This window comes from Corythoichthys intestinalis, chromosome 16 (assembly GCF_030265065.1).
Source record: "Corythoichthys intestinalis isolate RoL2023-P3 chromosome 16, ASM3026506v1, whole genome shotgun sequence".
Lineage (NCBI taxonomy): Eukaryota > Metazoa > Chordata > Actinopteri > Syngnathiformes > Syngnathidae > Corythoichthys > Corythoichthys intestinalis.
The window spans coordinates 8261472-8276422 of record NC_080410.1 but is presented as its reverse complement, the minus strand read 5'-3'; the positions used below and the strand labels follow the sequence as shown (position 1 = coordinate 8276422).

General features: G+C 39.8%; 2 protein-coding genes across 2 annotated transcripts in view; one reads left to right on the top strand and one right to left on the bottom strand.

Annotated features, from left to right (window-relative positions):
- grin2aa (glutamate receptor, ionotropic, N-methyl D-aspartate 2A, a) overlaps window positions 1-4315 on the bottom strand; it is a 311778-nt gene extending 307463 nt beyond the window's left edge. The window contains exon 1 of the mRNA XM_057861597.1: window positions 3696-4315. The gene's annotated coding sequence lies outside the window, so the exon portion shown is untranslated. The remainder of the gene's footprint in view (window positions 1-3695) is intronic.
- A 3935-nt stretch (window positions 4316-8250) lies between these two features.
- Window positions 8251-14951, top strand: part of LOC130904372 (uncharacterized) — a 35057-nt gene continuing 28356 nt past the window's right edge. The window contains exons 1-2 of the mRNA XM_057817093.1: window positions 8251-8407; window positions 8580-8668. Of these exons, the coding sequence (XP_057673076.1) occupies window positions 8251-8407; window positions 8580-8668 (246 nt within the window). The remainder of the gene's footprint in view (window positions 8408-8579; window positions 8669-14951) is intronic.

Here is a 14951-nt window from a genome sequence, read left to right as displayed (position 1 = left end):
TGCTACATTTCTCACAAGTATGAACTTTTTAATTGAATTAATTGATAGGCTATATGATCAATTCAAAATAAATATGTATTGACTTATACTGACTTTCATGTTTTTTTTAATTTTTTTTTTTTTTATAGCAAACTGGAAGGGGTTATGGGGAACAAAAGAAAAAAAGGAGAGAGATAGAAAAAGCACAAACAACAACAAGAACTACATTAAACGCCTACTGTAACTAACTTATGGTGATCCAATGTTCAATTCGAACGTTTGTTTTCAAAAATTACTAAAGAAACATTTATAGTGGAACTTCCTTTATTAAAAAACAGGAAGCTATCCAAGAATAGGTCGACTTCTGGGGGACACTGGAGCATCCCTAGACTCAAACTAAAACATTAAAATCTGAAATTGATTTGGGAAAAAAATAATGGAAAAAAATCTGAGATATCCAAGGACCGATCTACATCTGAGGTGTACTAAAATACCCCAAGACTCGAACCAAAGTACTCTCATGAAATTCTGGTGTGCGATTTCATTTCACAGATTTCTTTTTCATGTCAGTTCATGTTCATGCCAGTGTCCCCTGGAAGTGGACATATTCTTGGATAGCTCCCAGTTTTTTTTTGTTTTTTTTTTTTAATAAAGCAACTTGCTCTTTGGAGCCACCCTGTTGCATTACCTTTATGCATATAATGCAAAAAAAATGATCCAAATGAAGGATAGCTAGCTTGACTTTGTTGTACCTTGTGGAGGCTGGCCTGAATGCAGTAGTTTTGCAGGTAAGCAAGTTCACATAGTTTAATGTTATGCTAACGCTGATGCCGGTCAGACTTTTTGTGGCAAAATGAGTGGCATTCCCCCCACCTCCACAACATCCTTTTACATTACTTTCAGTGGCTGCTACTAGCCGAAAAAAAACATTTAATATCCCTCCTCTTCGAAGGTGCGGGGACGAGGTGGCATGTTGTCGACATGAATCTGTCGGGGCTGTGTGTCGGTGGTGGACCGGCACATTCAGCAAGTGAAAAGGGATACATGTAAGTCTTAACATAATGAAAATAATTCACTTCATAATGGGAGCATTCCAGTCTTTCCTTACAACATATGGGAAGACAACCTAAATTACCAATATAACTGAAGTAATTATATAATGCAAATGAGGTTACTTAAAAGTGGGTGGGGACAATTTGACCATCCTGAAAAGTTGGTAGTGATATGTCCCAACTGTCTCTATGCAAACCTGCGCCCTTGCTTCCATCAAAACCTTTTTTTACATTTAATGCTTATTCTTAGGGGTTGAACTGTTTTGAGTCACATTTTTTTTCCTGTTTTATCTAATAGATTTTTTTGCCAAATAAATTTGATTGATTGATTGATTGATATTCCTCTCTTTTGCAAAATGTACAATCATGTTGAGACCTTAATTTACTATACGTCACATTAAAATAAACTAGTTTTTATGGTCCTTTAGCAAAGCTTGATTGACTAAATGTTAAACACACTTGCGCAGACAAACAAATAGCATTGTTGCTATTAGAAATTTGAATGCACTACAGTAACGCCTTGTTTTTCACCGTTAATGGTTCCAAAGTTCCCAAACGGTTGTTGCCAGACATAAGAAAGATTTGATTATTTCACCAACAAACATTGAAACAATTTGTTGTTGACTACAAATCTTTTTTTCAGTTCATCGAAAGTACTTAAAGGTCTTGCTATCCCGCAACTCCAAGTTAACCTTGCACATGACCTTTTTGGAACTCTCCTTTTCGACATATCCATATGACCCGAGACTAATGGCTTCTGCCCATAACAAAACACGGTCAAATTGGAGCCTTGTTGAACAGCGGATACAACTCAGTCAATCACAGATGTGACGAGCGTAGCAATTCACACCGGAAGGCAACTAACAGAGCCTACAATTTCTATAACATATTGTCATGATTGTGGTCAGGTCAGTGGAAAGAGGAAGGACAACACACAAACATAGGGAAAACATGGACATTTCAACAATCCGGAAAAGTCCAAATTGGGTCAATTACACAACTTGAACAACAGTATAAAAAAAAAAAAAAAAAAATTCTTCTGTACATGCCTTCCCAGTGATACACCATGTCAAGGCACTCAACAATTCTAGCCATTATACGGTATTTCTTTCTGACGGTCAACTATTTGTGTCACTTGCATGGCAGATAAGTTAAGACACATTATCAGAAGTTTTAAAGATATGTATAATGCCGATATTGATGGCTAAGAAGTCAACAGTCATTTTTGCTTTTCTTCATGCTCAGCTGAACTCATTCCAGATAGAAGCTTTTATAATTAAGCTTTTAGCATTTAATTGACATAGGCAACATGTTTACAGACAGGTTATTTTTAATCTATATGCCTTGCTCAGTGGCCGAGGCCAATAAATGATGCCGCAGTGCTCCTTTGCCAAAAAGAAAAGCAATTGTTTCTTTCCAAAGGGGTTTCCGGGGGCTATGCTCTGAGGGTACGACACAATATATTCATCCATATACAGTACATGGAGCGAACTATACATTATTCCTTCTGTAGCGTAGAATTCACACCATGATTAATGGAATTAGTGGTCTTCATCGGATGCCCCTTCATATTAAAAATTATATATAAAATATATTGAAGTTCCATCACGTATAAGCCTCTCAAACTCACTTCCTTTTCGCAGGTAAGCAGCAAAACTAGAAGGCAAAGGGGCTTTGGTGTTGGCCTCAATCTACATGGGGATATGGGTTAATACTTTATTTCCTTTTTCTGTCAAAGAAATATGGATTGGCCCTCCATGGGCTGCAGCTGACGCCTTTACAGAGAGGGAGGAGGAGAGAACTGCGCTTCAACAACGTGACTAGAGCCCGAGAACAGGAGGGAGGTTCAATTCGGTTCAATGAAGACAACACAATACAAGAACGACCCTTACTGGTTGGTAGAGGAATTGCGTCTTGCGCCTGCGGCCAAGATTCCTCCGTGGACTTCAAATATATATTTTTTTAAGCCACAAACATACGATTACATTCAAAAGACAGACAAATATCAGAACTAAAACTGCATTTCTAAAATAAAAACTAAAAAAAATATGGCAAGAGTAATGATTTTTTGGATATGACGTACACAAATTAAAAGTTGTCAGAGAAAGGTGTAATCAACTCGTTTCGATGGAAACAGGAGAAACGCGTCATTCCCCAATTTTCCCTCTCTGGCACTTTTATAATTTCATTTATTAGGACATGTTTTAAGGAGTTGTGCGCATTACGTGTCATAGATTGAGAAGAACGAACTTGCACAACCATGCGTGGTCTCCCTGGTTTTGATTTCACATTTTAAGTCGAGTTAAAAGTAGCAATTATTTTAGGATACAATAGGTGTCCAGGTACAATAGGAGAGTTGTTACATTAATGCGCCTCAAAGGATGAGCCTGCGTTCTCCTCACTGCGCAACTGGATGAGATATGAGCTAATTAGAGCGTGTACGATGCAGAGATTTTTTTCTTCTTTCATTTGAAACATTGATTAGATTATTTGATTGTTTTCCAGTCGTTTTAAACCAATTCGACCATAAGTGGCGAAGTGTAGGTCCCGCACTTTGGCTCGGGGACGCCTGTGGGGAACCCGCAGAGCGCATCAGCAATGAGGAGGGGGAAGGTGTTGGAGCCCCCAACATGCAAGATCCGGAGAAAAATGACAACTACTTACAACATCTCCCTTCCACAGAGCTCCAAAATAGTAGCGTGAGATGCCATTGTAAGAGTCCCCCTTTTCCTTTGAGAAAGCGTGCAGCCTCGGATGGTGCTCACTCTCAAACACTGCTCAGCAGGCGGGGTGACAAACCACCCAATATCTGGAGAGCAATTATTTCCAGCGTGTCCCCCAAAATGAAAAGAACTGAGTGAAATTCCACGGTGTTCTGACTTTCTACGGTGCTGCTGCTGCTGCAAAGAACATCAATGTTGTAGTAATCCAACCTTCATTGTGCGTGCGCCTGCGGCTGATTCTCCACTGCAATCTCTGCTGGCCCCGCACATGGTGGGGGCTCCAGCAGCCTCAATGAGATCACAGCTCTCGGTATCCTGTCATTGCCGTCCCTGGGCTAAGGAGAAGGAAGAGGCTGGCTGGAAGCGCGCGCGTTTATGGACCAGCAGAGAGCTCCTGAAGCCTGCGCAGCGTTCATGCATGGGACCAGCTTCTTGCTATCTCGCGCTCTCGCTCCCCACCCTCCCTCTCTCACCAACTCGTCGTGCACGTTTGTGTTTATGTGATGTGTGCACTGAATGTGCTCTGGTGCGTGCGTCTATTCCTACACGCGCGCTCACTGCAGATACGAGGGCAGCTGGACTGATGGACAGACACTTGGTAGTTTTCTCCTCCCTTCTCCTAAAGCGCCTCCAGCAAGAGGAGTTGGGATAGACTGCTCAACGTGCGTCGTCTTTTCTCCACACAATCACGTTAAGCCTCCTTTATTTTTCGACGAAGAAAGAAGACGCTGTGTCTTTAGGGATTTTTGATAGAGTGAATTCAGCTGGAAAGTGGAGCACATGCAGTAGAGCTGATAAATGGTGCAAAGAAGCAATGGTGCATGTAAGGATCAATGCTGATGAAAGTCAACTACTCCATCTTGAGTCATGAGGACTGAGCTATATACATGACCACACTGTTTTATTGGGAACCACTGTGTATCTCCCAATACGATACAATTTACGATTCAAGGCCCTCGATAACAATTGTCTCACCATATAGTGATGCAAAAATTATCAATTCATGGGTCAGGATTATTACGAGAAAACCAAGTCATTTCTAAACCCAAAAATTTAACAATGTTAAGAACTTTTGTCTTCCTCACAAACTAAGAGTATTTTATTGCAACATTTCTGTAAAATACAGCGACACCATATTATTGCAACATTTTTGTCAACAAATTAGCGTCTATCTTAACTCTTTGCCTGCTATTCCAATTCATTTAAACTGGGAGGACTGGCTTTGAATGCTCGTGTTTGAGTGCCATGGCAGCTAATGAGTTAATATGGACACTATTCTATATCACTGTATGCCGATATTCAAATTAATTAAATATGGTAAGTGAACCAAACTAAATTTTTATTCAACCTGTTCTGAACACTATTTTTTATAAGCAAGTAGTAATTTGCGGCTAGAAAACATGCCTAACTTGATGTATCTCAGTTAAGTCAAATAAAAAAAAAAATAAAAAAAATTGTACCCAGTGTTCTTAGGGCGTTCTTTCAGACATGCGCAGTTCTGCCTCGTCTATTTCGTGCTTTTCTGCGTTAGTGACAGAGGAGGTGAGTGTTTGCTGTCAATAACTCATTTTTGTTTGCAGATCTTCACGGTAAACGATTGTGTGATAAAACTTTTTCCAATATCATTATGGAGAGTGTTAGCAACCAGAACTGGTGGTCAAAAGGATTGGCACCAATTCTGTGAGATAATGCTCAATTTCTCCCAGAAAATGATTGCAATCACAAATGCTTTGGTAGTAATTAGAGATGTCCCGATCGATCGGCATCCCGATTGATCCGGTCCGATCACGTCATTTTCAAAGTATCGGAATGGGCAAAAAAATATCGGCCATGCCTTTTTTTAATATATATATATATATACAGTATATATATACATATAATACAGTATATATATATATATATATATATATATATATATATATATATATATATATTTTTTTTTTTTTATCAAATCGTTTTCTAATTGTATTTAACATTACAGACATAATATGTTACACTCATCCAGAGTCTTTAGTTTAAGCTTAAGGTAGGGTTATCAAATTTATCCCGATAACGGTGGTAATTATTTTTTTTTTAAATGAAGCACGTTAAAATATTTAACACAATTAATGCATGCATTCCACGACCCACTGACACATTGTCGCGCTCAATCTGTAATGGCGCCGTTTTACCTATTTAGAGAGATAAAAGCCAGCGTAAAATGAGTATAGTGAATTTTGGCAGCCTTTGGAGCCTTTTTTCAATTGGCTAAAGCCTTACAATCCCTCTCCCTACGATTAGAAATATCATGGGAAGCAATGTGGGGAAGCAAGAGAAGATATATCAATTGGTAGCACTACGCACAGTCATGGTTCCACTTCCCATCATGCATTTGCGCATGGCTACAGTATCATTTACTGAAAGCTCAACAAATACACTAGATGGCAATATTTAGTCACAATATACAAAGTCACAAGTCTTTCTATCCGTGGATCCCTCTCACAGAAAGAATGTTAATAATGTAAATGCCATCTTGAGGATTTGTCATAATAAACAAATACAGTACTTATGTACTGTATGTTGAATGTATATATTCGTCCGAGTTTTATTCATATTTTTTTCATTTTTTTCTTAATGCATTGCCGAAATGTATATGATCGGGAAAAATTATCAGGAATGATTGGAATTGAATCGGGAGCAAAAAAAAGCAATCGGATCAGGAAATATCGGGATCGGCAAATACTCAAACTAAAACGATCGGATCGGATCGGAGCAAAAAAACCCGATCGGAACAACCCTAGTAGTAATGTCTTCATTTATTTTGCTTGCAATGAAAAAACAAAAGAGAATGTAGAACCAAATTAAATAATTATCATTTTGCAAAAAATTCAACAACAAAAAAATGGGCCAGACAAAAGTATTGGCACCCTCAGCCAAATACTTGGTAGCACAACCTTTAGACAAAATAACTGCGAACAACTATTTCCGGTATCCATCAATGAGTTTCTTACAATGCTCTGCTGGAATTTCAGACCATTCTTCTTTGGCCAACTGCTCCAAGTCTCTGAGATTTGAAGGGTGCCTTCTCCAAACTGCCATTTTCAGATCTCTCCACAGGTGTTCTATGGGATTCAGGTCTGGACTCATTGCTGGCCTCTTTAGGAGTCTCCAGTGTTTTCACTCAAACCATTTTATAGTGCTTTTTGAAGTGCGTTTTAGGTCATTGCCCTGCTGGAAGACCCATGACCTCTGAGGGGGACCGAGCTTTCTCAAACTGGGCCCTACATTATGCTCCAAAATTTGTTGGTCTTCAGACTTCATAATGCAATGCACACGGTCAAACAGTCCAGTGCCAGAGGCAGCAAAGCAACCCCAAAACATCTGGGAACCTCCAACATGTTTGACTGTGAGGACCGTGTTTATTATCTTTTGCCTGTAAACTCTATGTTGATGCCTTTTCCCAAAAAGCTCTACTTTTGTCTCATCTCACCAGAGAACATTCTTCCAAAACTTTTATGGCTTTCTCAGGTAAGTTTTGGCAAACTCCAGCCTGGCTTGTTATGTCTCTGGGTCAGAAGTGGGGTCTTCCTGGGTATCCTATAATAGAGTCCCTTTTCATTCAGACGCCGACGGATAGTACGGGTTGACACTGCCGTACTGTCAAACTGCAGGACAGCTTGAACTTGTTTGGATGGTAGTCGAGGTTCTTTATACACCAGCTGCACAATTTTTCGTTGAAATCTCTCCAATTTTTCTTTCCCGTCCACATTTAGGGAGGTTAGCCACAGTGCAATGGGCTTTACACTTTATGATGACACCGCGCACGGTAGACACAGGAACATTCAGGTCTTTGGAGATGGACTTGTAGCCTTGAGATTGCACAATGTTACTTCTCAAGTCCTCAGACAGTTCTTTGGTCTTCTTTCTTCTCTCCATGCTCAATGTGGTACACACAAGGACACAGGACGGAGGTTGAGTCAACATTAATCTATTTTAACTGGCTGCAAGTGTGATTTAGTTATTGCCACCACCTGTTATGTGGTGAATGTGGTGTGGTGTGGTTAGGTAAGTAACAGGTGCTGTTAATTACACAAATTAGAGAAGATCACGATTTTTCAAAGGGTGCCAATACTTTTTTCCGGCCCATTTTTGGAGTTTTGTGTAAATTTATAATAATTATTTTTTCCCCCGCACAATCTCTTCTGTGTTTTTTCATAGCAAGCAAAATCAATGAAGATGTTACTACCAAAGCATTTGTAATTGCAATCATTTTCTGGGAGAAATTGAGCATTATCTGACAGAATTGCAGGGGTGCAAATACTTTTGGCCAGCAGTGCATACAGTGGAACACAGCAGTTTATTTTTGCAGATAGCCAGTGCATCACAGCACATGAAAACTATGATGCAGTTTGCTTCAACCGAGCAGAGGTGAACATTTGTGAGGAGCAGTATAGTTTCATTCGAAAAAAGAAAGAAAACACAAAAAGAGGACAACAGAAGCAGTATTTGCTTTGAGAATGTTGATAAAGAAGTTCAGAGAAGGTCAGAAGCAGCTGCATTGTGTCCTTGTAGATCTGGAGAAGGGTTATGACAGGGTGCCCAGAGAGGAACTGTGGTTTTGTATGAGGAAGTCTGGAGTGACAGAGAAGTACATGTTCAAGTGGTGCAAGACATGTATGAGGACTGTAAGACAATGGTGAGGTGTGCTGATGGTGTTATGGAGGAGTTAAAGTAGAGGTGGAACTACATCAGGGATCAGTTCTGAGCCCCTTCTTGTTCGCTATGGTAATGGACAGGATGCCAGATGAGGTTAGACAGGAATTCCCATAGACCCTCATGTTTGCAGATGACATTGTGATCTGTAGTGGGAGCAGGGAACAGGTGGAGGAGAAACTAGAGGTGTGGAGGTTTGACCTGGAAAGGAGGGGAATGAAGGTTAGCCGTAGCAAGTCGGAAAAATACGGGGGAAAAAAAAAAAAAATCAGATTTTTGCATTAAGACCTGTGGTATGAACCAAGCCTAAATTAGTGCTCTTGGAGTCATGGGGAGAATGGTTACAAAACCATGAACGTGTGGCGTTTGACTACGAGGTCTCACGTCAACAAAAAAAAAACCTTTACGTTTTGACAATAGACATTTAAAATATAGGCTTTACCATTGATGTATTAGACGTATTTGCAAAAAAAAAAAAAAGAAAAAAAAAAACAATTTACTTTAATGTCCCTTGAAATATTAGGTCCATTTGATGACTAATTGAAGTACATGTCTTATATATGACTCATTTGAAGAAAAAAAAATGTGATGAGGTGAAAAGCAGTCGCAGTCTCCATTTCACAGTGCTTTGCCCAAAAAAAAAAAAAAAAAAATTCTTGTGAAGGGATATCTTTTCAGAGTTGTCCAAATTTTATTAAAGCTTGACATTCAACCAGGGGATGATACCTAAACAGGAATAAAAAGCCAACATTTAATGCTAAAGCAGTGTAGTGTAGAACACCACACACACACGCTTAGAAAAAAGGGTACAGAGCAAATATGTGATCAACTGTACCAATGTGAGATTAAAAAGGCCACATGGTTCAGAAAGATCACTGGGAGCTCATTACAGAGGTTTATAAGCCACATTATGGCATGTCACTGCAAAAATATTAAAGCTTCGCCACCCAAATATAGCTTCACAGTTGACAATCTATAAAGGTCATATAATCTTAATATAAGTGGCCCACCTCAGACAGTGAGATACAAATTGACTGTGTTAAATGCAGTCGGTGATTTGTCTTCTCAACACACCACATGCGCAAAGCCTCAGACTAATTCACAAGCATACATTTGTATAGTCATCATATGAGAAGATGGAAAATGCAATTTCCGGAGAAATTATGTGGGGATGCTTTGCTCTCTCATGGATCACTACTTCTTGTAGATTTTCAGTCTTCAGGCCCAAGTACACTGCATGCGTGATCGTTGCGGTTCCGGTCCGGTTCAGTGTTGCCTGCGTGCCACGCAGTCCGTCAAAAACAGGCAAATCATACCGGCTGCTGCACGGCTGCGGTCCGCCAACCTCGTCCCCCCGGTGAGCTCTCGCGTGATCGCGCGCGATAATGTGCCATTTAAAACAACGAAAAACACACGGAGTCTATACTCATCAGAGAAGCAGAGAGAGAGCACATATTTTCTTTGCATATTGATATTTTAGTTAATCTGGAATTAAGAGACAGACATGACTGCATCATGATGAGATCAGGACAGAAAAACACACATAATAGGACACCTTGCAGCTTCCTTTTTAAAATTGTCCTTATAGAAAGGATCTGCTGCATCATAAATGATTTTGTGGGTTTCCACCTCCATGATGAAGCGCTCATCATCCATCTTCGCTCGTGTTTAAACCGTGATTAGGCACCTGGGTTGTTACGTCCAGGCCCAGCTCCGCCCATTTTGCCGGATGCGTGTCCGGTAAAAATAGAAAATAGCCTATACCATCCGGCCGGCATGCGGCACGCCGGAGGTGGTTCGCAGTCAAGCCGGAGCACTGACGCGGCCGGTATACGTTGAACAATAGGATATAATGGGAACGGATTGGCTCCGGCGCTATTTTTTACCGGAGTCGGACCGGAAACGCAACGATCACGCATGCAGTGTACTTGGGCCTTTCTTCCTGTTACCTTTGAGAGATTTTCGGTTTACTTTCTTGTTAACTCATTGGCTGCAAAATGGATTGGATGTCTAACGCCACAACACAATTGGCACTGAAAGATGAGCATTAAGTCAGTTGTCCAAATTTAAATGAATTGAATGTCTATTGTTGTCAGTGGTGGGCAATGAGTTATTTTTGTCACTTCCTTGTTAATTTTAGGTTACTTACGGGCAGGGGTGAAAGTGGCTAAAATTTCTTGCTGGAACTCCTTGACATAAAGGGCGCCACGGAGTCGGAATTTTTTTTTTTTTTTTTTGTGTCAAACCTCTAAAACCACCGAAATGCAAAGAAACTGCTTTTGGCATAGTTATACAGATAACACACACTAAAAAAACTGGTTTTACACATGCATTAGGCAAGTGTTTTTCAACCTTTTATGAGTCACGGCACGTCTTTACATTGGATAAAATCTCGCGGCACACAACAAATAAAAAATGTTCAGAAATTACTTTCTGTACAGTATATTTAATGAAAAAATAATTTCTCAGTATTTATACTTACGTAGTGGGAAACTTGAGCCTGTTTAGATGAACACATAGCCAATATCCTGGCAGAAATCTTATTTTTTTATAGCAGTTAGGCTTGAAAAGCTCAGAATTATCAGACAGGGGGGACTTCAGCAATGTCTTTAACCGAATCAGGGCCGAGCACCTCGCTGACATTGGCTTTGCAGGCAGGAAGTATTAATTTCTCTGCCATTGTGTGGGACTTTTTAGATTTTGCAACAAGTTCAGCAACAAGGTAACTGGGTTTGCGGGCTTTTCTCATTTACCTTTGTAGTTTTTCTTCAAAAAACGTTTTCTGTTTCTCTGTTTTCACAAAGGCAAACAAAATAGTCCATCCATTTGTTTTGAAGCGATGTGTGTTTCGTTTGGATATGACATTTAAGCATGCTTGGCACCATGGCACTGTTGGAGAGCTGCTCGTGTCGCTTTCAAGAACTGCTCGGATTTCCACAATGTGTATAAATAAAACACGGGGAGGATTAACGGTCGTCACATACGGATAAAATAGAAAAGACACTTTCGTGTATATGCACACTTGACGGGTCTAATCAAATGATGTACAGTTGACATGCTGAGGTTCACATTGTCGCGGACAGCAAGGTGGCTAATGTTTAGAAATCCGAGCGGATCTTGAGCGTGACACGAGCAATACCTCGCTCATCTGCACACGACCGTGAACCTTCTACCTACTCCTTTCTTCCTACTGCAACTCCGCCTGACGACGGAGAAAAAAAAAAGAAAAAGAAAAAATGTGATATTGGATAATTTCTCACGGCACACCTGACAATCTCTCACGGCACACTAGTGTACCACGGAACACCGGTTGAAAAACATTGCATTAGGCTACTGCATTACACATCCAGTCACAAGGCATACATGAGAAACTGATTTTCATTCTTTTTTTTTTTTTTTTATTAAATGATTTGCAAAATAACAGTTAACAAAAACACCAGTTACGCCAACCTCCATCTCCTGATTTTTATTTTCCCTCATTTCCTCGCATCTAAATACAAAACCTCCTTTTTAACTACTTAAGGAACAACAAACGGCATACATTTTCTTTTTTTAATCCTTTCAACGACAGTGGTCACTACAGTGGACCTCTATTCCAAAGTTATTGTTCGCGTAACTCATTCACGACCAGTTAACAGAGTTAGTGTTGTTATAATTAGTAAAGGCAACTTTGATGATGAAAACACCTATTCATGGCAATCGAGGTCCAATATTTCAAGTAGGAGTTAAAATGTTTATTATTAGAAGGAATTTGATGTCTATTGCCATCAAGGGCAACCAAAGAGTTAAGCTGTGAGAGTTCACAAAAGAAACAAAACATAACATCCCCCAGAGCAAAATACACATGGGCGACACTTATTTGAATAGTTGTCTTTATTCTTCTTTCTCCCCCCCCCAATTTATTGCTATGTTTTAATTTATTTTTTTAAGTTTTATTTTTTTTTTTATTCTATTTTGTTTAGATATACCGTATGTTTTTATTACTCCCACCTTTTTTAATAAACATTTTATATATTTTTTTATATTATGTGATTTACACATCAACATAATTATTTTTTCCCCCGAAAAAATAGATCATTTGATTCAATTTAATTAAAATTATTTTTATTTCTTATTTTTGTTATTGGCTACTTTCAAATGCACGTAGGCCACCACCACACCACACCAATTCTACGACTGGATGTTAAATGGGAGCCACAGAATATTGTCCCGTTGGCCACAATTGGCCCCTTGACCGCAGGTCTGGAACACATCTTATACAAATGTAATATATTTTTTTTAATGTTGATACCTATGGTAGTACATGGAGAGCCGAATATTTTAGTTGGTGATTGGTTGAAAAAGTTCAAGAAACATTCATAGAGACTCCAGAAATAAACCCAAATTCCAAGAGAAAGCACAGTACATGGAAATATGACAGCACAGAGAGTAGTGTGCCCAAACAAATTTGAACCATTTAAAATTGAAATTGCCTCATCTACTGTATAAAATTAGGCTTCAAATTTGTGAAATATAGTCTTTTCTCTCTTTAACACTCAATGTGCCAAAACAATACCCGTTAAAACGGATAATTATTATAAAGTGTTACCCATTACTTGATGGCTATCAATCAAATTCCGGTACAACAACTTGGAAATGTATCCTTCTAAATTAAAGAAATTCATGAGAGGAAAAGATCTAAGTGGCTACATCATGCTGGTTCAGACCCTATAGGAATGTCCACTGCTGGACAACCAGTGTGCGGATGTATGTGACTGTGCAGGTATTAGTCAATGCTTGGGGCTGTCCATCGGTGATGTACACAAATGTGTGTGTGTGTGTGTGTGTGTGTGTGTGTGTGTGTGTGTGTGTGTGTGTGTGTGTGTGTGTGTGTGTGTGTGTGTGTGTGTGTGTGTGTATGCACGTGCCTGGATGTGCATACAGTTGTGGTCAAAAGTTTACATATACTTGTGAAGAACATAATGTCATGGCTCTCTTGAGTTTCCAGTTATTTCTACAACTCAGATTTTTCTCCGATAGAGTGATTGGAACAGATACTTCTTTGTCACAAAAAAACATTCATGAAGTTTGGTTCTTTTATGACTTTATAATGGGTTAACAGAAAAAGTGATCAAATCTGCTGGGTCAAAAATATACATACATGGATCTGAAAAAGCGAATCATTGACTTGAACAAGTCAGGAAAGTCACTTGGAGCCATTTCAAAGCAGCTGCAGGTCCCATGAGCAACAGTGCAAACAATTGTTTGTAAGTATAAAGTGCATGGCACTGTTTTGTCACTGCCACGATCAGGAAGAAAACGCAAGCTATCACCTGCTGCTGAGAGAAAATTGGTCCGGAGGGTGAAGATTCAACCGAGAATCACCAAAAAGCAAATCTGCCAAGAATTTGAAGCTGCTGGAACACAGGTGTCAGTGTCCACAGTCAAGCTTGTTTTGCATCTCCATGGACTGAGAGGCTGCCGTGCAAGAAGGAAGCCCTTGCTCCAAAAGCGGCACCTTAAGGCTCGACTGAAGTTTGCTGCTGATCACATGGACAAAGATAAGACCTTCTGGAGGAAAGTTCTGTGGTCAGACGAAACAAAAATCGAGCTGTTTGGCCACAATGCCCAGCAATATGGTTGGAGGAGAAAAGGTGAGGCCTTTAACCCCAAGTACACCATGCCTACCGTCAAGCACGGTGGTGGTAGTATTATGCTGTGGGGCTGTTTTGCTGCCAATGGAACTGGTGCTTTACAGAGAGTAAATGGGATAATGAAGAAGGAGGATTATCTTCAAATTCTTCAAGATAACCTAACGTCATCAGCCCGAAGATTGGGTCTTGGGCGCAGTTGGGTGTTCTAACAGGACAATGACCCCAAACACACATCAAAAGTGGTAATGGAATGGCTAAATCAGGCTAGAATTAAGGTTTTCGAATGGCCTTCCCAAAGTCCTGACCTAAACCCCATTGAGAACTTGTGGACAATGCTGAAGAAACAAGTCAATGTCAGAAAGCCATCAAATTTAACTGAACTGCACCAATTCTGTCAAGAGGAGTGGTCAAAGATTCAACCAGAAGCTTGCCAGAAGCTTGTGGATGGCTACCAAAAGTGCCTTGAAGTGAAAATGGCCAAGGGACATGTTACCAAATATTAGCGCTGCTGTATGTATTTTTTTACCCAGCAGTTTTGATCACTTTTTTCTGTTCACCCATAATAAAGTCATAAAAGAACCAAACTTCATGAATGTTTTTTGTGACAAAGAAGTATCTGTTCCAATCACTCTATCAGAGAAAAATCAGAGTTGTAGGAATAACTGGAAACTCAAGAGAGCCATGACATTATGTTCTTCACAAGTGTATGTAAACTTTTGACCACAACTGTAACATACGATGGCAGCGGGAGTGCAGGTGTTTCCCAGGTCACCAAACAGCTGTCTGGGAGACAGCATAGCTCCAAGTGCTTTGAAATGCGCACACAAACACATACATTCTCATCTAAAGTTTCTTGCACTTTTCCAATGGAA